Here is a 23,418-nt window from a genome sequence, read left to right on the forward strand (position 1 = left end):
TTTCTTGCTTTGCCACATATTCATGTGTATATAAAGTAAATATGTGACTACACAAATCTTTCTGAAGAAGATTTTATACCACATGCCAAAATAATCCAACTCATTTACACTTCTTCTCTTTCTTTCTATTTTTCTTTTTCTTTCTCTTACCCCTTTCCTTTTCCTTTTCTTTTTTCTTCTTTCTTTCTCCTTTTTTCTTTTTCGTTTTCTTCTTCTTTCTCTTTTTCCTCTTTTTCTTTTTCTTTTTTTTCATGCTCATTTTCTGTCTTTCTTCTCACAACAAATATACATTTGATCAAAAGTGTGATCTTTTTCAGGCGCTAAAACATATAACCAAAGATAGGTATAGGTAATATACACAATATAATATATTGTAATATTATATATTATAGCATCGCTAATATAACATATATAATATTTTAAATAGATATACACACACACAAATATACATGTATGTATGCATATAAAAATCCATTACAATTCTTCAAGATTTTTCATTACCAGGTAGAAAAAAGACTCAGCGGGGGAAGAGCAGTGAGAACTCCATTCACTAGCATGAATCCTGTTTTTGTCAGGCTACCTCTTGCTGCTAAGGTCACTACCCTTTGACAAAAATGGCCTCTGACCTCCCCAGCCCCACAATTCTGTTGTGACTGACCCTGAAACCCATGAAATTCAGGGGCAGACATTGCTTTGGAAGGTTTAGATAAAGCTGACTAACATGGGAAGGGCTCATGGTATGCACCCATCTGAAAAGGTCTGGCAGTTCTTTGGTAGAGGATGCAATTTATTCTGTCCCCCTCTTTCATTGAAATCCTAATCCTTCATATGCTACCTAAAGTGGAAACTAAAACGCACTGATGATGAATAACAATGTGCCTTTAAAGGGCAGTAACAGTATTTTAGTCTTTATTTTTTTAGGGTTTTTTTTAAATTTAAACAAAAAATTTAATTGGCAATGTACAAGTAAAATGAGTGTTTCGCGGTGCTGTGAAGTAAATCTAAGCAGGCTTATGCTTTATGATGGAATTATAATCAAGCAACCAAAGGATTATTTTTACTGGATTTCTTTCAAAAGCTGCATTAGTATACACATGCACCTGACTCAGGAGAAACGGTTATGCACTGCGGGCTGGATTTTGTTACTCCTTGCAGTCCAGTGACCATGTTATTCTGGTTTTGTATCTCAGTTCAACACATTGTGGCAAGAAACTCCAACCAGAAAATTCAGATCCCACTTTGGGTCTGCATCTTAAACACCCACAGGCACACGCTGACACATCTTAGCACCTTCAGTGCCCTTTGGAGCCACTGTCCATCTGCAGATGAAACTTCCTACCCTGCTGGTATTTTCTGCCGTGGAGCTGATTGTTTGTGAGATGAAAGGTTTCTCTTCATGACCGGGGAGTACCTCCTGAATTGCTGCTGAAGGAATTAATACATCAAGGAGAGACCGACTGCAGCTCCCTCTGAAGTTTTTTTTATTGACGTGTTTTTCGTTAACTTCAATATGTCATTTTCTGCTATCTGAACGATGAATTTTGTTTGCGGCGCACCCTGAGTATGGAAATGCTACATATCTCCTTGGTGTAGTTTAATCCTATGGTCTTGCTTTAGAGACACAGCTCACCTCTGCTCTGTCATGGCCCGGCTGCCGTGCCGGCACAGCCCACCCTCCCCTCCCGCCACCTCCCAAACAGAGCATAGCAGCGCCGTGACACTGGTGTCTTCTCCTCTGTGCTGCCCCGCTAGCTCACACCCACATCCACACCCTCAAAAAAAAAAAAACAGTAATAAGAAAAAAAAAAAAATATATATATATCTCAACTGCTCTGCGAATGGTTACGCAGGCGTCTGTGGGAAGGCGGCCGTGCTGCCCCTCAGAGATGGGGGGTCTGTCTTCATAGAATCATAGAGTCGTTCTGGTTGGAAAAGAGCTTTAAGATCATCAAGTTCAATGGTAAATCTAATACTGCCAAGTTACCACTAAACCATGTCCCTCAGCACCACATCTACACGTCTTTTAAATACCTCCAGGGATGGCGACTCAAACACTTCCCTGGGCAGCCTCTTCCAATGCTTGACAACCCTTTCTGTGAAGAAATTTTTCCTAATATCCATCCTAAACCTCCTCTGGCATAGCTTGAGGTCATTTCCTCTTACGATATCGCCTGTTACTTGGGAGAAGAGACCGACCCCCACCTCACTACAGCCTCCTTTCAGGTATTTGTAGAGAGCGATAAGGTCTCCCCTCAGCCTCCTTTTCTCCAGGCTGAACAACCCCTGTTCCCTCAGCCGCTCCTCACAGGGCTTGATCTTCACCAGCTTCATTGCTCTTCTCTTGACACGCTGCAGCACCTCAGCGTCTGTCCTGTAGCGAGGGGCCCAAAACCAAACACAGTGCTCAAGGTGGGGCCTCACCAGTGCCGAGTACTGGGGGGACTTCAAATGGAAATGGAGAACTTTCATGCACCCCCACCGCTCTGGTGGGCTGGACGTGAGGAAAAGGGTTCTGTTTTGCTGCCAGGCAAACGCTGGGGGCGGATGTCGGAGTGTGCTTTGTGCCACTGGGCGACCCGAGGGTGCTCTCCTGGCCGGCGTGGCCGCTGAGGGACTCGAACCATCGATTTTCAGCTCTCCCCGCCGCCCGTCTCGGCAGGGCTGCCCAGCTGCGGACTACAGCTCCCATCGTGCCCCGCGGCACAGAGGCTCACAGAGCTGCGCCGCTCGCCGCATGGCATGCCGGGAGGCGTAGTCCTCTCGCCTCATTGCTCTGCCGGCGGGCCTGGGAGGGAGGGCAGCCAATAGGAGGGTTCGGGGGCGCACGCGACTGCCCCCCTCCAGCCAATAGCGCGCCAGCGCTGCCTGCTAGTCTGGGAGGTTTTCAAGGGGAGCGTTGCGTCACGTCACGTCATATCACGTCGGGAGGGGGCGCGGGGTGGGAGGTCAGGGCGCGGGGCGGCGGCCGTTGCCGGCGGAGCAGAGCCGGGCAGGCGGCCGGCCGGCAGGCATGGATTTAGGCGCGGTGCTGGAGGCCGTGGAGGGGCGCGGTGGCGCTGAGGCGGTGGAGCCGGTCCTGGTGCGGTACAACGAGGAGGTAACGGGCCGTTGGAGAGGGAGGGAGGGCGTCCTCACCACCCCACCCTCCCCCAGCAGTGTCGCCACCCCGCCCGGCCCTCGGCACCGGGCCGCGGGGGTCCCGCTCCCATGGCCGGCCGGAGCTTCGGCTGCTGTCCCCCGGCACCGCTCCTGCTGCCGCCCCCTCAGCTCGCCGCGCCGGGGCGGCCCGCCCGGTACCGTCCGCCCGGCTGCCCTGCGCTGCCCCGTGTGCCGTCTGCCCGCGGGCTGAGCAGGGAAGGCACCGCGGCGGTGTCGGGGTGGGGGGCGAGAACAGCGCCCGGAGGAAAGTGGGCTTCCACGGGAGCGCAAACCCGGCGGTGCCGCGGGTGGGTGAATCCCGTTGCCAGGCCGGGCCCCCCCGCCCCTTCTGTCCTGCCTCTGCTTTACCTGCCCGGTGTGTGGCAAAGTGGGCTGTTGGTGGCCAGGCTGTACAGGGAGCTTATTCCACAGCGTGGGTTTGCCTCACTAGTCTTTTAACCCGCATATATCTCTGGGAAGAGGCTGGACAGAGTAACACCGAGGTCTGTTGGACAGCCACATAGCGTACCCGCTCACCTGCCCTTTGCGGGCAGTCCGTGGTCGCCAGGTCTAGCTGGTGTGTGGGAGAGAGGCCTTCGCACCGCTTTGGCGGTGACCCTGTCAGCGTGCGGAGGAGTAGCCCTGCGGTGGGAGTGTAAAACGAACTGCCAAACCTCACCTGATCTCTCTGCATTTATGGCCAAGCAAAGGGAAAAGGAGAGATGACTAAAAGCAGGGCTGCAACAGGTTGAGCTTTTAATGCTGATGGGTATTAAAGAGTACCTAGTGTCTACTGCCATTACAGTATGATATGTGTATGCTAAGTTAAGAGGTGATGGGCTTTCCTGGTAATGTTGGGAAGCAGAAATTGGAGTGAAGCTAGATGTTAGGTGGATTTTATTATTTTTTCCCCTCCTCTGATAGGGGCATTTTGACACCTGGATTTCAGCAGAGCCGTATATCTACTTCTAAAGATCGCGTCTCAACGCATCACATGTCTTTCCTTTGTGTAGACACTTCCGTGACTGGCATGCAAGTCCCTAAAGCTGGTACTGACTCAGAGTTTGGCTTTGGATGTAATTTAAATGCAGTTGTGTTGAACTAACTATCTGCTGAAACTTAGGGATCTGTTGCAGGAACAAACATCTAGGTTTTTAGTTAAAGATTCCTGACCCTGTGATTAGGGGAAAAGCCAGATGAATGTGGATTGGTGTGCAGTTATTCTTCAGCCTCCAAGGGATGGCTTGAAGTTTGCTGTCTTAGGTTCAATAAGTTTTAAGTCTAACAATGGCAATAACTGATATCTTCACTCAAACTTGAGCTTCCAGAAGAAGCTTGAGCAGCAGTCTTGGCGTAGGCTGCCTTTGTGCATGTGAAATTCAAATGCAGAGATGGATGTGGTTGAAGCGTACTTTCTCTGAAGGACTGGAAGGCCTAGAGTTCGTTAGACACATTTAACTGTTTTAACTTGCTGACCTCTAAGCTACAGAGGAAGGATTCTGATTGAGGGAACCTTTGTTTCCTGTCTTTACTCTTGAAAATGACCCTTTGTTAAATGTGTTCAGTCAAAAAGTGCACGCAAACATAATTAATTTTGCTGTACTGTATTTTATACCTTCTCAGCATCTTCCCCAGATTAATTATTTAGGCTTAAGTTGAATTCTCAAGGACAGAGTGAGAGCTGGTGGCATTTCTGTTCTGGCATTTCAAGTCTTTGAATGAAGTCTTGGAGTTACATGTGTAGCTAAATACTTCTTTTGAAGTTGGATGAGAATCTTTTCGTACTGTCTCAATATGATATTTCTCTTAGTGTTTCTTGTTAAGAAGTTTGCCTTAATGTTTCCTGTATCTCTCTATGCAGTGTGTTACTAGCTCAGATATATTGCTTGTGGGCCAGCAAAGACTGGGCACAATACTTCAGGTTCCAGATCTTTACTCATGCCTCTTCTGTGTTTTAGGTTTTCTTAGTGGTTTTTTTTTCCAAATAACAAATTAAATAATCTTTAATTAAAGAGAAAGGATGTATTAAGTATAGTTCTAAGGCACAGGTGGCTATAGAATAACTATAATGAGAGAAATTAATGTGTCTGTTCTTGCTCCTATGTGCTGTCCTGTTTGCAATCATTATTCCAAATCTCTTCCTCCAGCACTTGTACTACTTGCTTTCACTACATTTCTTTTGTAAATTTTCAAAAATCTTCATGTGCAAATGCAAAGATTGCCTTCTCTTGGCGAATTGCTCATCAGTTAATGTTCACCTGCTTTTGGCTAACATTTTCTGGAATTTGTGTTATTCAATAGTTCTATCGGGAGCCCTGTAAGAGAAAGGAAAGGAATTATTGTCCTATCATCCTCAAGGATCTAACTGATAGTGGTAATCCTTGATGGTAGGGTAGATGTCCAAGGCCTTGCTGTGTAATTGTGAGCTTGAAAGCTCAGATGAAAGATGAGAAGTCCGCTAATGTGTGATGGAGGGTCACTTTTGTTTTTCAGTCACTTGCCTGATTTGGCAAGTTGTGTATTATAAATAGCAGAAAATGAGATTTTTATTTTCTTAGAAGCTGTTCATCATGCTTAATCTTTAGCTTGGAAGTTTTAAAATGTCATTAAAATAACTCTCTGGTATTACTGCTGTCTTCTTTCACTGGCCAAATAAACTTTGTGTCCTATGAGTAACGTTTCACTAATAACATACTTCAGGATGCTAACCTAGCACTAGACTCAATTACTATTTGAAGTGTTTAACAGGGAAAAAAGTACTTATTGTTAGACCATGGCTGTCTTGTGTTCAACTGTACCAGAGAAACAAATACCTTGGTAATGTGTTTTGGAAATTGCCATAATACCGAAAGCGGTACTTGTAGTAAGGCTTACTTTATTTGTACTACTTCTTTTCTGGGTAAGATTATACTATGGTTGTTCCAGTTTGGAACACTTTAAAGTGCAGTCAAAAGCTTGTAAAGAAGAACTGCTCAGGAATAATAAGCTATCTGTAAAAACATTAGCTATAGTCTTATGTTTTCACCTTGTGAAGTGCCATGTGCGAGGTTGTTAACTTGTGTCAGAAGCACAGCCCGCAGGTCAGGCCTTGCTCTGCACCAGTGGTGAGGTGTTTGCAAAATCGTTAGTTGGAGCCGCTTGCTGAAGGAAGCTCTTGCTGTTGGGTAGAATGGGAAAAGACACGAGTTGACGTGGTTATGGCCTCATAATCTGAGTCTGATTTTAACCAGACCCCTAAAGTTTTATAACAGTTTTGCAGGTATTACGTACTTGGCAGCTGATGTTCGTGTAACAAATTTATTATTTTTTTTTAACAGAATCGGGCCATTTTCAGATTTGATCCGGCAGATGAAGACAAAAGAAAGGTAAGTAAATAGGTTATTGAGCTGCATACCTGCCCTGGTTTAAAGTGTAGCAAAGGAAAAGCAGTCTCTTAACTTAGCTGCCATTGTAAAATGGTGCAATTAGTGATTATAAAGTTCTGTTTTCAATTTTATTTCTTTAGTGCAAGAGACATGACAACTACCCATTCCCCCTTTTTCTGGAACAGATAAGCAAATATGCCTAACAAAAAGCCCTGTCTTGGATAAAAGTAGTACCAGAAAAGCTTATAGATATTTTTTTTTTTTTTTGGTACAGATTTGGGGTGGGGGAATAGAATGAAGATACCTTGTCTTCTGGATTGGAGATAACCACGTGCAATACACTTTTGCATTTTTTCTCCTCTCAGCAGGTAGCAATTTCTTGTCCATGTTAGATACTTAAAGAATATTAGAGATTAAGGTGAAAGGATAAGTACAAAAGAAAGCTATGGAGTTGTAAGGGAGACAAAGCTACAGAGACCTGTTAATCCAAAGGTAGCTGTAATCAGCAGAATGTGTATTGTGCACGTCAGGTTCCAAAGATGGGAAATGTTTGTGTGTTACAGCGTGGAGCTGTACAGGTGTGTCAGGGCTTAACAGGTCCCTAGAGATACATCCACAGTCTCACCTTTAGAGCTAGGGGTGCCCTTGATTTTTATTTTTTTTCCTGTTATTTTTATGGCATAATATGTAGTGACAAGATCCTTTCTTTCTTTTCTCTAATTAGTTTTTGGGCTGATTTGCATATTTATTCAGAAAATGTTCATTAATGAATGAGGCTGCATGTTTCTTTTATTTCTGAAATAAACTCAAAGCTTGAAATCAGAATTGCAATATTCCTGCAAGGATAGCTTGTCTCATAGAATCATAGAATGGTTCGGGTTGGAAGGGACCTTAAAGAGCATCTAGTTCCAACCCCCCTGCCCTGGGCAGGGACACCTCCCACTAGACCAGGTTGCTCAAAGCCCCATCCAGCCTGGCCTTGAACACTTCCAGGGATGGGGCATCCACAGCTTCTCTGGGCACCCTGTTCCAGAGCTGGACGCAGTCCTCCAGGTGGGGTGTCACCAGAGTGGAGTAGAGGGGCACCTCCCTTGACCTGCTGGCCATGCTTCTATTGATGCAGCCCAGGATGCAATTGGCTTTCTGGGCTGCAAGGGCGCATTGCCTGCTCATGTTGAGCTTCTTGTCCACCAGCACCCCCAAGTCCTTCTCCTCAGGGCTGCTCTCAATCCATTTTCTGTCCAACCTGTATTTGTGCCTGGGATTGCTGTGAGCCAGGTGCAGAACCTTGCACTTGGCCTGGTTGAACTTCATGAGGTTTGCACAGGCCCACTTTTCAAGCCTGTCAAGGTCCCTCTGGGTGGCATCCCTTCCCTCCAGCGTGTCAACCATGCCACATAGCTTGGTGTCATCGCCAAATTTGCTGAGGGTGCACTCCATCCCACGTCGCCAACGAAGATGTTAAACAGCACTGGTCCCAGTACTGATCCCTCAGGAATGCCACTCATCAGTGGTTGCCACGTAGACGTTGAGCCATCGACCGCAACCCTCGGAGTGCGGCCATCCAGCCAGTTCCTTATCCACCAAGTGGTCCATCCATTAAATCCATGCTTTTCCAATTTAGAGACCAGGATGTCATGCAGGACAGTGTCAAACGCTTTGCATAAGTCCAGGTAGATGATGTCAGTTGCTCTTCCTTTATCTACCAATGCTGTGGCAACATCGTAGAAGGCCACCAAATTTGTCAGGCACAATTTGCCTTTGGTGAAGCCATGTTGGCTGTCACCAGTCACCTCCTTATTTTCCATGTGCTTTAGCAGAGATTCCAGGAGGATCTGCTCCATGATCTTGCCAGGCACAGAGGTGAGACTGACCAGTCTGTAGTTCCCTGGGTCATCCTTTTTTCTCTTTTTGAAAATGGGGATTATATTTCCCCTTTTCCAATCAGCGGGAACTTCACCAGACTGCCACGACTTTTCAAATATAATGGAAAGCGGCTTAGCGACTTCATCTGCCAGCTCCCTCAGGACCCGTGGATGGATTTCATCTGGTCCCATGGACTTATGCACCTTCAGGTTCCTCAGATGGTCTCGAACCTGATCCGCTCCTACAGTGGGTGCTTCTTCATTCTTGTAGATCCTGCCTTTGCATTTTGCAGCTTGGGCGGTGTGGTTGGAGTCCTTGCTGGTGAAGACCGAGGCGCGAAAGTCATTCAGCACCTCAGCCTTCTGCATATCCTGGGTGACCAGGTCTCCTGTCTTCTTACAGAGAGGGCCCACATCTTCTCTAGTGTTGTCTTTACCCCTGACACACTTACAGAAGTTTTTCTTGTTATCCTTGATGTCCATAGCCAGATGTAATTCTGTCTGGGCTTTAGCTTGCCTAATCTGGTTCCTGGCCACTCAGACAGTTTCTCTGTGTTCCACCCAGTGAACCCGTCCTTGCTTCCACCCTCTGTAGGCCTCCTTTTTGCTTTTGAGCTTGTTCAGGAGCTCCTTGTTAATCCATATTGGATATTGGACACATATCAGTTCATTCCATGATTTTGTGCAAAATCTAATTATTTTCAGGTCTTAAGTCTCTTTCTGGTAGAAATGGATGGGATAAATCTCTGTCCTTTGCATTTACAAAGCCATCAGTTATATGGACAGTAATCTTAAGTGACAATTGTTTATTACACAGATGACTTGAAGACCTCTTAGCTTGACTGCTGCGCTCTTGTGTACAAGTATGCAGTTCAGCACAAAAGTAATGGTGAAAGTTACATAAAATTTATGGTATATATTGCTGTTGTCTCTTGTAAATCAAAATAAAATCAAATCAGGAATGTGGCCTAGAAGCCTTCCCCAGTCTTCCTGTAGAACAGGTTTGTTTCACAGTCCTGGGAGCTCTCTGAAAACATCTTTCCCTGCTTTGCTTTTTATATCTTATGGAACAGCTGTTACAGACTTCATGAGATTCCCCCTCCTGCTGATATATGTAGCTTTCTTGATTGGGATTTAGATATGTTAAATGCAGAGTTGTAACAGGATTTTTATGGGGAATACCTTTAATTTATTACAGGATATGGAAATTTGAATCAGTACTTAAAGCTGCAGTTGAGCAACACCCAGTATGACAAACACTTAAGTATGTTTGTTAGTTTTGTAAGCTGAATGTTTTAGAGTACATACAGTTGAATCTTGTTTGATTCAATGTTTTAAGCCCATTGCTGTAGTTGGTTGTGGCTTCTGTCTTGTTAAGAAATATTCTGAAAATCCTTGATAGAATTATTACTTAATTCGTTAATTCTTGATGCATTTTCTGGGCAAATTATTGTTCTTTCTGTGACATTAAGTTAAAGCTGAACGAAGGTCATCAAGGAGTGTTTAGGACAGTAAGTTGACTTAACAATTGTATTCTAAAAAAAAAATTAAATGTTTTTTTTTTAATTGCATTTTCATAGCGTTACTTCCTTACTGGAAAAGACTTTAATTATATGTGATAAGAGTCACTTTTATAAAGGCAATTTTTGTGTGCACATACGTGATAATCAAAAGCTGTGGAGTTTTATTTGTTCCTGAATCTGCCTTCGTGGATCTCCAGGAAGTAGATAAGAAAAATATACATCCGAATAGATGCCAGTGAAAAATTCTGGAGTTCTAAAGCTTAAAAAGACCTACATAAAATTATTAAGTATTTGGCTTTATCTATGGCTTTACTTGAAGCTGATGTTCAGTACTGTGTTGACAGGACTATGTGTGTCCTTTTTAAGCTACATAGTTGCTTAATAACCTTAGTGTTTGTAAAACATTCGGCATTGTCCTTTTATCCTTCAGTTAAGGTAAAAATAAAAATACTTTAAATTGAAAGGTAAAATGGTACCACGCTCTTTCTTCATGCCTAAGAGGTAAATTTTCTTTTAGTTATTTACTCCAGCAAACCTCACAGACTTTGTTGTCAGTCACTCATGTCTATGCGAGAGTGCAAGTAAAATATCCACAGTAGCAGTGCAAGTTTTTTCTCTGCCTCACTGCACAACTTCAGCCACAACCTTAGAATTACAGCACAGTTGTGTCTATAGTGTAATTGTGTTGTAATGTAGGCGTAACTGAGCTTTACGCTTTTCTAGGTTGGACACTATTAGGGAGAGGGCAACCCATATACAACAGTGATACGCTGTAAAATATGAAAGACAGTAAGGACAAAACTATGGCTTGACTATAGAATCTGGGTAAATCAGACAGCAAAAGTTTTTCTGCCATAATATGTCTATCAAATCATGATGCTTTAGGCTGTAAACTAATTCAGCAGTGAGTTTGTAATACTGAACTCCAGGAGGAAAGTAGGTTGTGTCCTCCAGAAGGCAGGAAGAGAGGTAATGCTATCAAGCTTGTCTTTCTGGACATAGCCACAGGACGATAAAACCCACAAGATTGTAATGTGAGCTGTTACTTGTCCTCGTTGTTTTGTTTAATGATATATGTGTCCGCATTGGCCTATATGATGGGTGCTACGGATATAAATCAGTTGTCAACCTGTGTTGTACTGTAAGATCTACTCGGATACCAGGCAGATCAAGTTGGTGCTATTCCTTTTTGTCATATACTAATAAAAAATATGATTTTCTGAAAGCTTGTTTTTGGTTTGTGCATGTAAACAGTATAATTGCCAATAAGAGGTAATTGTGTTCTGGAATAGCAGCTGAAATTAAGGCATTGTGGTTGCTTCAGAGGAGCTTAACCAGCTCTTAGAAATCATAGAATGTGTTGGGTTGGAAGGGACCTTTAAAGGTCGTCTAGTCCAACCCCCCTGCAGTAAGCAGGGACATCTTTAACTAGGTCAGGTTGCTCATCAAGCCTGGCCTTGAATGTCTCCAGGGATGGGGCCTCCACCTGGCAGGTGGAACAGGCAACCTGTTCCAGTGTCTCACCACCCTCACAGTAAAGAACTTCTTCCTAATGTCTAATCTAAACCTACCCTGCTCTAGTTTAAAGCCATTGCCCCTCGTCCTATCGCTACATACCCTTGCAAACAGCCCCTCCCCAGCTTTCCTGTAGGCCCCCTTCAGGTACTGGAAGGCTGCTATAAGGTCTCCTGGGAGCCTTCTCTTCTCCGGGCTGAAGAACCCCAACTCTCTCAGCTTGTCTTCATAGGAGAGTGCTCCAGCCCTTTGATCATCTAAAATATTTGTCTCGGCCAGCCAAAAAGTTCTTGACAGTGTTTTGCTGGGAAAGGTTGAGTCTTCAGAGCTCCAACGCTTCACAGCAGCGTGGCGTCGTTGACACAAACAGTTGGTTCTTTAGGTCCATGCTGGAATCAACTCCAGAAAATGAATGTCTGGTAACTTGACTGGGCAGTCACCTTGGAGACAGGTGTCAGGTGTAGTCTCCCTCTCAATGGGGCACAGCAGGCACTTCAGCTCAAGCCTCACATGTCCTAATACAAAAAGAAAAGTTTTGCATTGTTCTGCGTTTTTTTAGAATAACTTTCTCATCCTTTAATAGCTTTGTTCTCCATTATTTACACCTTGACAGGCCCAAATCCTGCTTCTGAAGTAGCAACACATTTGTGCTGTTTACAGACTTAAAATGGCAAGAAAATCACAGCGCTGTTTGTGGCCTGGAAACGTCTGTCAGTACTGATTCCCTAGTTAGCTGTGGCATTGCACAACTGGAAGGAGTTACAGCACCATTTGCCCAGGTGATAGAAAAAGGAAAGTAAGTCTGTTCAAGGTAGCGAGCAAGACTGACTTTTTAAATTGGATGAAGATGCTGAGCTTAGGGGAGGAAGGGGCAAAAAAAGGGAGCAGCAGCGAAATGTAAGAATACTACTTATAAGCCGTGTTATTACTTGAAATGGTAGGGTCTTCATGATTGATATATTTCCTCTTCAGTGTCTTAATGCTTTGTCTGTTTCACCTCTTGTAGTACTTATAACATCTGGTTTTCACTTTACTGTCTCTGGCTTACTGTGTTGGATCAGTCCACTAATATAAATCTTAAAAGTTTGCGATAAGTTTTCTTGATTTATTGTTCAGGTTCAATTTGAACATAATCGATCTAAAATTCAAGGCCTCCTTTAGTGGGAAGAAAATCACCAAAACGGTCTTTTCTCCCGCATTGCTGAATGTTTTAAATGTGTTGAAATAGATGATAGTAAATCACATCAAGTGTAGTGTGGGGCTTTCTCTCCTAATTAAATTCATGATGCGGGGAGATTCCTTAAGGCTGTGGACTGTACCATATTTGAACTTTGGAAGGGTAGAAGCAATGAAGTATGTTGATGGAGCAAGATGCTGTCACACTCTAAATCTCAGAAGAACCTCGTTACTAGATAGTGCTGTTGACATTGTGACGCTTCTGGGAGGTCTGAAGGTTCCTGCAGCCACAAAGGCACAGAGCTTTTCTCCTCCCCATAACTTCCTTGCAAGCTTTTAAGGTCTGTTAGTGAGTGTCCTATAAAAATATTAAGCTCAAGCGCTCCTGTGGGCACGCTGTGTGGTATCTTAGTATTAATTGTTGTTGTTATTGTTCTGACTTTACTGAAACCCCTTAAGGGAATACCAGTCTGTAAGAGAAAAAAAGTTACTAAGTGTCCTTCATTAATACTAAGCATGTGTTCTAATTCCCTCTGGTCCTGCCCATTCCCATCCAGCATTTTTCAGATTTTACATCTCTTAAGGTTTATGTCAAGCCAGTGAAACCCATCTCTCCTTTTAAAACCCTTCTTTCACCGCTGGGTTACAGAGGTTATAAAGGGTTCTCCTTCTCCTGTTCAGTGGGGAGGGCAAGGACAGCTGCTGAAAGTGCAGCTATGCAGAATTTCACCTTTCTGTGACTCTGAACGAGGTGTTTATTCCACTGGTTCTGACAACACAGACTACTGTGCAGGCTCCTCGCCTTAACCTGCAGAGTGCTGTCTAACCTGAGCTCTCACACATTCAGACCTGAGACTTGGACCTCTGCCATGTTCAGAGCTGGCAGGCGCCTGCCAAAAGTTTTGAAACAAAGTGGACCAAATCCTGAAGGAGTTCAAGTGTGCATCTTCCTTCCCGCCCATGTCTGTCTACAAAGACTAGGCAAAACTTTGGCGTGGCCTTTTCAGAGGAGGCTATCTAATTGCCCTGTTATTCGACAGTGTTGATTATAAATGTTATATAAATGTTGTCTTGACTTCCGGAGAAAACAAAAGCTTGAACTATTTCAAATACTCTTGGGCTTACTTTCTTACCGTCTTGGACGCTTAACTCTGAAACTTAATAGCAGAATAAAACATTTTATTCTTTTAATGCTGCTCCTGTTAGCAGAAACAATCAGCCAATGTTCTTATTCAGCAGTTCCAAGTTATGCCTCTTTACTCCTGGAATCTCTTATTTCTGACTTGCCAAAAACATAGTTTCTCTTTGGTTTTCTACAACACTGTTTTGTATAGTATAGTGAAAATATACATGTAAATGCTTAGTTTTGCCTTATGTGAGATGGAGCGGGACCATTTAAGAGAAGGTCCTGAATGACTTGGAGAGCTACAGAAACTTAGGAGTTCTTGTAAAAATTAATGTCCAGTTTATTGTGATTACCACTAACATTCCTTTCAATTGCTTGAAATTGGGTAAAGTCTGCTGTGAATCTTCATGGTTGTAGCAAAGTAGAAGGTAAGTTTGAGGAACAGATAGCAATACAGTTGGGGTAAACAATAGCAGACCTATATGACCTGTTGAGGAAACACAGTTCCTTGAACTTTGTGTCTGGCACTACAGTTGATTTCATTAACCATTCTCACCACTGAACAGCTGCAGAACTAGGTTGAATTAAATGAAGGACGTACTTCTCTGGAACCCCTAGAGAGAATTTAATTAAAATTGAAATTTGAAAATGATGAAATACATGGGTCAGAAGACAAAGAGAACTAGAGGGACTTAAGCCAGTGCAGGAGAAGGAAAGCGTGACCTGGTACCACTTACGATGTTCCCATTCTCCTAAATAAATGATGTGCACATAATGATCGATGAGGCCAAAGACATTGCGGCTTTGGGATCACCCATGCTAGAAGAGTGAGCAAACACTCGCTCCTTGGTCTATGACTTTTCTTTCCCAGCTATTAAAGAAGAGTGAGGAGGACTCATTTGATTTTTGAAGAAAGTTCTTTAAAAAGCTTGATTTTTTTTTTAAGTTAAGCCTAACAAGAGCAGTAAGAATTTCATAAGTCTGACATACTCATATTGCTGCCAGTGTGCTAATATCCCTTGCTGTTCCATCAAGATGGATGTATTTATATCTTGAAGTATACAGAGAAGTCTTAAGAACATTGATCTTGAGAAGTGAGTGAAGGTTATGCAAATCCAAGTGCATCTTCTGTGTCCTGCTGTTGTAGAATTTCTGTTCTTGATGGACTTTTCTGGCAACTTTGTTACTAATACACTCTGTCACTGAGGAAAGTGGAAAATGGGAGCAACATGTATTTCCATGCCAATTTAGCAACAAGTTGGGGTTGTTTTCCCTTGCTTAAATTTAAACTTGAATGCTAAGAAGCATACCTCTACTGGTACTTAGAACATCTATGGCATAATTCAAAACTCAAGGTGCAGAAAAGGAGAGATAATGTATGTACTCTATTTCTGTTTAGCAGAACTTTTGTTCAACTTTGAGTTGCTGCTTCTCTAGTACTGAATAATCTGTATCTTAAGTTAAATGCTGTATTCAGTAAAGCAGTGTTATTTGCTTGGATTTGAATACTTGCAGAATGGGGGCCATATTCTCTTGTTCCAGCTCTAATCCGAAGGCCTATATAAGTAAAGAGAATGATTTGCCAGAGGGGAAGAAGCAAGTAAATCTCCTTTTTTCACCAAGACATTTATTACCCTGGTATTGAGAAGCTATGGTAAATTCAACTGACATAATGTAGCCAAAATTTAGTAGTCTGGGAGTTGAAAAAAGTGGATATACGTCAAATGTGCTTTCTAAACATCTTTAAACACAAAGAGAGGAGGTGGAAAAGGACCTCACATTCAGGCACCAAAGGACCAAACAGCAAGATTGTGAAGTACCCTATTTTTCACAAGCACCTAGTATCCCCAGCTGAGGTTGAGCCCAGAAAATATAAGCACCTGCTATAAGCACTTACGTTGTTCCCCTCTTCTCCTCCACCCCCATCTAATTAGCCTGTAAACAAAGATGGGAAAAGAAAATGGAAAAAAAGAGATGATACCTTTTTGCCCAAAGCCACACAGTAGATCTGTGGCTGAGTAAGGAAGAAAATGCAGGTCTCTTGTATCTCAGGATACTGCTTTTTTGATAGGACCGTGTTGCTTCTTAGTATCAAGGGTTTATGCTATCAGGATAAAGGACCAAAATGGGTGAATATATTACTTGTCAAAACAAGATGACAAATGGATGTTTCTGGACTTACTGTTGTAACATACAATAAAATTTTAAAATGTTTTAACATTACTCGCACGACAGCCTAGGGAAAAGGCATGATGCGTATTGCTCTTTCTTAACCTTGCTGTTAGCACAAAAGCTGAGAATTCTTGAGTTTTGGAGAAGTGAATGTATTTTACAATAAAAAAAATGTTTAAAAAGACTAGAAACTGCCTCGATTCTGTGGAAAAGTATATGAGAAGCCCTTCTTTCATAGCATGACTGATAAAAGTCAAACTCCCTTCTCTATGTTGAAAGGATAGAACTCAAAAAAAGAAATCTTAATTTCATATAATAATTTAGGGGATAGCAATAAAACCCTGAAGCTAGGACAATCATAATCTATTACATGAAAGGGGAGGTACCTTGCTGTCTGAATTCTTTCACTTGCTTTTATTTCCAAGCAAATAAATAACATCTGTGCCCCTTAGCTTATGCCATCCTAATGGCCTACAGGGAGGTAGAAAAAGCACCACCTAATGAAAATTATGATTATGCTCTTGTGGTCCTATCCTTTTCTGTTTCTCTTCTTTCTGCGCGTCCTTTCTCTCACACTGTCAGGAATAAAGCAGAAAATGTGTTGTATGGTGTTTGCTTTTAGCTGTCTCCAAGGCAGTTTCACAATAGGATGAATTTTGTTTCCTCGCTTCACAACTTCCCATGGATAACTCTTCAAATATAGTTAGATGCTCTGTTTTTTCCTAAGCTCCTATTGGCACCTGAGATGAGCAAGCAGTGGTTCGCTCTCACGGATTTTGGTAGTATTGCAAGTGGAGGTATCATAACTGAATGCTGGTTCCTTTAAAATAATTCTTGATGGCTTACCAGGGTCTAACTCAAGGGAACTTTGTCAGCAATTTTTAGGTGTTTTTCACTTATGCGAGTCTTGCATCTTAAAAAAAATGTATTTAGCTGTAATGGCTAGGAAGCTTAGTAACTTGTTCTTAAGTGTATGATGGCTTAGTTGTTAATATAGTATGCATAAAACTTTTTAATTAATGCTTTTAAAAATAAGCTCTAGCTTACTGTGAAATCTTTTATACAGCCCAGGCTTCAGGAACATGTAGAAAATGAAGCACCTTACAAGCCCAACAACAATTTGTTTTTTTTAAGTTGTAAGTAGGTTGCGAAATCTCAAAAAAAAAAAAAAAAAAGAAAAAAAAAAAGCTTGTGTTCTATTTAGTATCTATCTTTAGTACAGTTATTCAGAGTTAAGAATCTTCTGTTGCTGCATTTCACTAAGATTTGAAGCCATGAGATGATGGTTTTTATAATTTTTAATTAAATTGCAAGGATAGTCTTCAAATGTGTGGAGGGAGGGTTAGGCTTCCACCTCCCATTGCAAATCAGTGGGAGTTTGGTGCCCTTTGGGATCTTCCCTGTGGTGCTTTTGACATTTTGCAGTGAGACTTCCATAGGAGCGGGTAGATGCAACTTACAAAAAAAAAAAAAATCAGTCTGAATTTGGGAGGATTGATCTCTTTGTAGTCAAATGAGTGTTCAGATTTTATCTGAGATTAAAGACCAGAGCACCGGGCGCAAGATGTGTATAGGCTCTGCTGCTAACAAAAATGAGTGGAAACTCCCCTTAATTTCAGTGGTTATTGATTGAATCAGGTAATTTGTGAAGTGATCTTTGGTATTTAAAGTCCTAGAAGAAACCTTCAGCACTGTTAATGAAAAATTAAATGTGTTTTTGTGCTGTTTCTATTTACTGATAAAGCAGTCTGTCTGACCCAGTATGTCTTTGAAGTCTTCATTCAGCGTCTTGGTTTGGGGAAGGCTGGTAACTTGGCTTCTTGTGTTGATAATATGGTATTGCTACACAGTTCCTGAAGAGAGGGAGAGTCCAGCTGGTGAACCAGCTGTTGAATTTGCGTAAATTGTTACAGACCACCCTGTAGCAGCTGATGTCAACAACTGCTAAGTGTAATAAAAATGTCCTTAAATGGGGAGCAGAATAAACTGACCTTTTCCTGGAGTTCTGTGAGCTGTCCTTTCAGTTCTCTGTTACTCCTCAAAACCAAACAAACCTCACGACTGTTACTTCAGCTTGCAAAGCAAAGTTAGTTGTATGGGAAACTCTCTTAACAATAGAAACAAAATTCTTGTAAGAAGTTGAGCTGTGACCAGACTGTGGATCTAGACTGGTCGGTTTTTGTTTCCTAGACATTTTTTAAAAAAACCTTCAAAGATCATAGAATGGTTCGGGTTGGAAGGGACCTGAAAGATCATCTAGTTCCAACCCCCCTGCCATGGGCAGGGACACCTCCCACTAGACCAGGTTGCTCCAAGCCCCATCCAGCCTGGCCTTGAACACTTCCAGGGATGGGGCATCCACACCTTCTCTGAGCACCCCGTTCCACTGTCTCAGCACCCTCACAGTAAAGAATTTCTTCTTAATATCTAATCTAAATCTACCCTCTTTCAGTTTAAAACTGTTTCCCTTGTCCTATCATTACACTCCCTGATAAAGAGTCCCTCCCCATCTTTCCTGTAGCCCCAATAGGTACTGGAAGGCTGCTATAAGGTGTCCCTGGAGCCTTCTCCAGGCTGAACAGCCCCAACTCTCTCAGCCTGTCTTCACAGGAGAGGCGCTCCAGCCCTCTGATCATCTTTGTGGCCCTCTGCTGGACCCGTTCCAGCAGGTCCGTGTCCTTCTTCAGAAACATTTAGTGCGGGTGTAGCATACTGTGCTCAAGTCAGGGCGTTGTACAGCTCTGTGGGAGCAGCATTAGGTTAATGTTGAAGAACTTAGAAAACACTGTACTTGAGTATCTTTTTTCCAGGTACTTGTCTATGGAATTCCCATGGTAAGTACCTATACACCTGCACAGGTGGTCAAATGTGGGTTTTATACTGTTGTAGTGTCTATAATACCCTGACAAAGATTTCTCATGTTGTTTGTGTTATAGTAAGAGGTGGAGCTCACTCCTGGTTTTCAAACACTTACTGGATTAATCTGGTCAGGGCTGTGGGGATGTAATCAAGGTCTTGCTCATCTGGGTGGTGCTTTTGGGTGGGCTTCACCCCAGGACAAGCATACTAGAAATCATATTGTGAGTTCCTACTGTCTGATTTTGTTTACAGATTGTCTTTTAACATTGTTGAAGACTTGTGGGTTTTTTTCTCCCTTATTCTTCTGGAGTGTCTGTTGTAGATTTGCTTTAGACTTAAACTTTTTTTTTTTTTATCTTGGCATTGGTTGTAAGTGATCACAGTAACTTGCTTGGATGTCCCAAGTGGAACTTTTGTTTTGAACTTTGGGTCAGGGTGATGGGTTGCTGTGCTCCCTGCCTTTTTATTGTGGTGGTGATGAAAAGTGCAATTCTAGAGACCGTTCTCCAAGAACTATTTTTTACTTTACTAGTATTCCTACATTTTTTTTTATCACTTTCTTATTGACATATACTGCCTGAGACCACGATAGAATTTCAGTTCCTAAGTGGACTTCTGCACTAGGGCTATTCAACTCAGTTGCTACTCTGGCTTCTTTGGTAATCTATTTGTGTCAATGGTCAAGACACAAAGCTTGTGGGGTGAGAAGGGGGAAAGAACCGTGTCCTGTGAGGTACGATGCAGTTTGTATTGCCACTTATCTGGGAACTTCGTTGTGACTATACTTCTGGCTCTGGTACCCATGAGTAGTAGTGTTCTGAGCTTAAGGCATAAAAGCCCTATGGAGTCCTCCCCCACCAAGGAATCTCTCCTGTCCTGTCTTTTCTCTCTTGATTGATCATCTCATTGTCCGTTTCTGCCACAAAAGGTAATTTTTCTGTAATTCAGATGTTACTGTTCTGACCTGCAGATTCTTGGAGTGCTGTATTTTCTCATGCTGCATTTATATGAGTAATGTTTACCTCTGCAGTGACGATGGTATAAAGTATCGATGGTATCGAGAGCAATCGGTGTTGATGAAGCAGCAGTTTTACTGGTTTGGTAAAACAGCTATAGCCTAAGTCTTCCAGTAAAACTGTGTTATATTTCTATGTCAGGGGTAACGTTTCTAAGAATCTTACTTAGGATGGGAGAAGTCCGTAGATTAGGTTGAAGTAGCAACACAAATTATAGCTGTTACCAAACGTGGAGTATTAATATTTGTATGTTGAGCAGCAGTTATATTGGTTTGGTTTCTTTTCTCCCAGCCTCCTGACTGAAACAACCTCAGCTTATAATTGTGCAGGTACTGTAGCTGTGGCTGTTCTACTTTAACATATTTTTAAAACCTTGCACTTCTCTCTAGCCTTGTTACTCTGGCTACTCAGGTTTTCAGTCCTGATACTGAGAAAACTTGGTAGCAGGCGATGGTGGATAGCATCTGCCATTTTGGCCTAATGCTTTTACGAGTGTTGAGGTACTTGGATTGTATCGCTGAGGAAAACTGCTTTTGATGGTCTTTGGAGGTATTTTGCAATAGTTTCTGTTTTGAAGAGCTAACACAGAATACCTAGTTTCTCAAGTCAAGTCAGCTGAAAACTCAAAAGTTCCCACCAAAAATATTGCCATCAGTATTTTCATGCTAAAACCATTCCTTTTTTGTTTGTTTGTTTGTGTTTGCATAGAAACTATGTGAGGGAATTCTAAACATCCTTGAAAAAGACACAAAAACTTCATGTCAAGTTGCCTGCCTGGAGACCCTCCGGATTCTCTCCAGGGACAAGAAGGTTTTAGTGCCTGTAACCACGAAGAGGAACATGCAGATCCTTATGAGGCTAGCAAAGCTGGACACTGTGGAAGATCCTTTGGAGAGAGTGTCTGAATTTCCTGTTATAGTAGAAGCTTTAAAATGCCTCTGTAACATTATTTTTAATAGTCCTGTTGCACAGAAGCTCAGTTTGGAACTGAATCTTGCGGCTATGCTCTGCAATCTTCTCGAAAAATGCAAGGACCAACAGTTTGTTGATGACATTAAATGCTTTGATTTGCGTCTCCTCTTCCTCTTGTCGCTTCTGCACACAGATATCAGGTCGCAGTTGCGTCAGGAACTACAAGGAGTGCAAGTTTTGACTCAGGCTTTGGAAAGTTCCCTGAGTGTAAGATGGACAGAAGAATATAAAGCAGCGGAAGATCGTGACAGGCCTCCTTTATCTTTGCAAGACACAGATTGTGCCATTGAGGCACTAAAGGCTCTTTTTAATGTAACACTTGACAGCTGGAATGTCCACAGCAAGGTAAGGTTTAGTTGAAGTGGTTTTTAAATGGTTTTGTTTAGGCTGCAAGAGCCAAAACCAGCAGGTAGATACACAAGAGGCAGTTGTTGTCCAAGCCCCAGAGCAAGGATTTTAATACTAAATTTTTACTACTGTAATTTTGATGGAATATGATTGCATTTTTCAAAATAGCAGCTAAGGTAGTTTGAAATTTTGCACCCTAATTTCTCTATATGCAAAATCACTCTGAGAAAATTTGTCTGTCTGAATTCTGCTTCTGTTGTGTATTGATGATCTTGGGCTTTCACGAGGTATTGAGTCTTTAATGCTCATTGCTTGAATACCAAAATAACTTCTTTGTTCTTGTTACTACTTAGGCAAAAAATCTAATCAATACATGTTCTGTGTAATGGGAGAGTAGCTTGGATTATATAATGCAAGTTAGAACTGTGCATTTTCAAATATTAAAAAAAAATAAGAAGGCCATTTCCTAAGAGTCTGAGATTTGTAAAAGAAAATAAATGCTCTTCACTAATGATTAGCTGACTTCTAATATAAGTCTTTCGGATGGCTACATCTCTGGAGATTGTGGACTGTGGCAATAGGGTAATAATTAGAGCTGAGAAGTCTCCCTAGTTTTTTTCTGTTTTTCTGGGCATAATGATAAGTACATCAACTGTAATTTTTAACAAATAACTTTGAAGAAAGAGTGGTACTGGTTTTAATGTCTTTCTCTCCCATCCTCCCAACTCCAGGCTTGGACTTAAACGTTATCTTTTAAGATGAGGTCAAGTACAAGAACCAAACACACTTTCATTGTTATGTCTTATTCCTAAGATATATCTTGGTTTTTTTCATTACAACATCAGATCTACGTTTTTTTCTTCCTATGTATGTGTTGCATCCCTAAATTTATAAACAGAAATGATAATGATAAATTTTTTGTTGAATAACCTAAGTCTGTGCTACAGTAATAGAATTAAAGAGGAGATCTTTTTTTCAGTCCACATCATATTGTCTCTGAAACAGTGTTAACTTGTCACTGGGCACTGAAAATATGTAGCATATAAAGCTAAGTAGAAGTTTACAGTAGTTAAAATGAACAAGTAATTGTTCTCTTTAGTGCATTGGACTAAACAGCAAATATTATATTAATCATAACATTAAGGAATGTAAAACTTGAGAAAAGTATGAAGCTTATTCTTTGCTTTAATGTCTCAAGGATACTCTGAATAAGAAATCTTGAAATTTAAGATTGTGAAGAGAAAAATCAGAAAAGCTAATATTTCAAATTTCAAGGAAACACGAAGAAAGTGAGGGGCTTTCCTCTTGTTTATATCCTTGACTTAGACCTTTATTAAAAATATCTTTAACTTTGTCAGAGAAAGTTCTTTGTACGGACACATGATTGTTGTGGAGGTAGGAAAACTTGACTGAGTGGAGAAACTTGACTCAAAGTCAAGTGTGTAACACAGCTATATGAATGTTTGCTACTTCAGAGTTTGAGAATTATTGTCTTTGCAATTAAATACTTCTGTGTGGAGGAAATAATGTCAGGTTAGGTCGGAAAGTGAAGCTATATTACATGTTCAACTCTTGAGTAGTAAGCTCTTGAAGTCTGGATCTCAAGGTTGATGTACTCTTACAAAATACTGGGAATCTTGAGAAATTAAAAGCCCAGTTTACCACAGAAAGGCAGGCAGGAGGTGGCACACAGTTATGGTGTTATCTGATGAGGTTTTGTTTGGCCGCTGTCTGGGATGAGGGAAGTTTTGTCCCACCGAACTTTTCCTCCTCCAATAGCCCAAGCACACAGCTGTCAGGAGAATTTCCTTCAGATCAGAGGATATTCTGGTGTTAGTACATTTTTTTTTAATATTTTTTTTTTTTAATTTGGATGAGAGTTTAAGACATTCTGGGGTGGGAGAAGCTTATTTTGTGTTTTGAGATAAAGCTTATATAATAACTCTTTATAAAAGTTCCTAAAAGCAAGCAACCCTTAAATTAAAGAGCTCTTTAGTAGTTGTAAACTGTTAGCCAGGTATGTTACGTGGCATTCTGTATAGCAAGTATCCCTGTGGAAATATTAATGATCTGTAAGAAGAGTAAACAGCATGTTAATTAAGCGGGCTGAAGATGCAGAATTTGAAGAGATTACAAACACTAGATGGAATGGAAAATAAAAGGAGACCAGAGAGGTTATGTGTGTGGGTAGAAAACTAAATGAGATCCGTCCTAAGGGGAAGAGAACCATTTGAAACACCAATATTTAATGACTGGAGATGGTTTCAAAGTCGCAAAGCCACACAAGAGCTGCAGGTGGTACAGCTGGCAGATTTGGATGCTGACGTTACAAAAGATACATTG

The 23,418-nt window shown here is 41.8% G+C and overlaps 1 protein-coding gene across 4 annotated transcripts in view; it reads left to right on the plus strand.

Annotated features, from left to right (window-relative positions):
- Positions 1 to 2,969: 2,969 nt before the first annotated feature.
- The window catches only part of RIC8B (RIC8 guanine nucleotide exchange factor B), a 39,624-nt gene continuing 19,175 nt past the window's right edge, over positions 2,970 to 23,418 (plus strand). For 2 of the 4 annotated variants that reach the window (XM_054205598.1, XM_054205609.1), the window contains exons 1-3: positions 2,980 to 3,097; positions 6,456 to 6,503; positions 20,464 to 21,072. In XM_054205598.1, the coding sequence (XP_054061573.1) occupies positions 3,011 to 3,097; positions 6,456 to 6,503; positions 20,464 to 21,072 (744 nt within the window). In that variant the 5' untranslated portion in view covers positions 2,980 to 3,010. Of the gene's footprint in view, positions 3,098 to 6,455; positions 6,504 to 6,777; positions 6,872 to 20,463; positions 21,073 to 23,418 lie in introns of those variants that run through there. The other 2 variants (XM_054205592.1, XM_054205619.1) reach the window with 2 other exon arrangements.

The sequence above is a fragment of the Rissa tridactyla genome, chromosome 1, assembly GCF_028500815.1.
Source record: "Rissa tridactyla isolate bRisTri1 chromosome 1, bRisTri1.patW.cur.20221130, whole genome shotgun sequence".
NCBI classification, from domain to species: domain Eukaryota; kingdom Metazoa; phylum Chordata; class Aves; order Charadriiformes; family Laridae; genus Rissa; species Rissa tridactyla.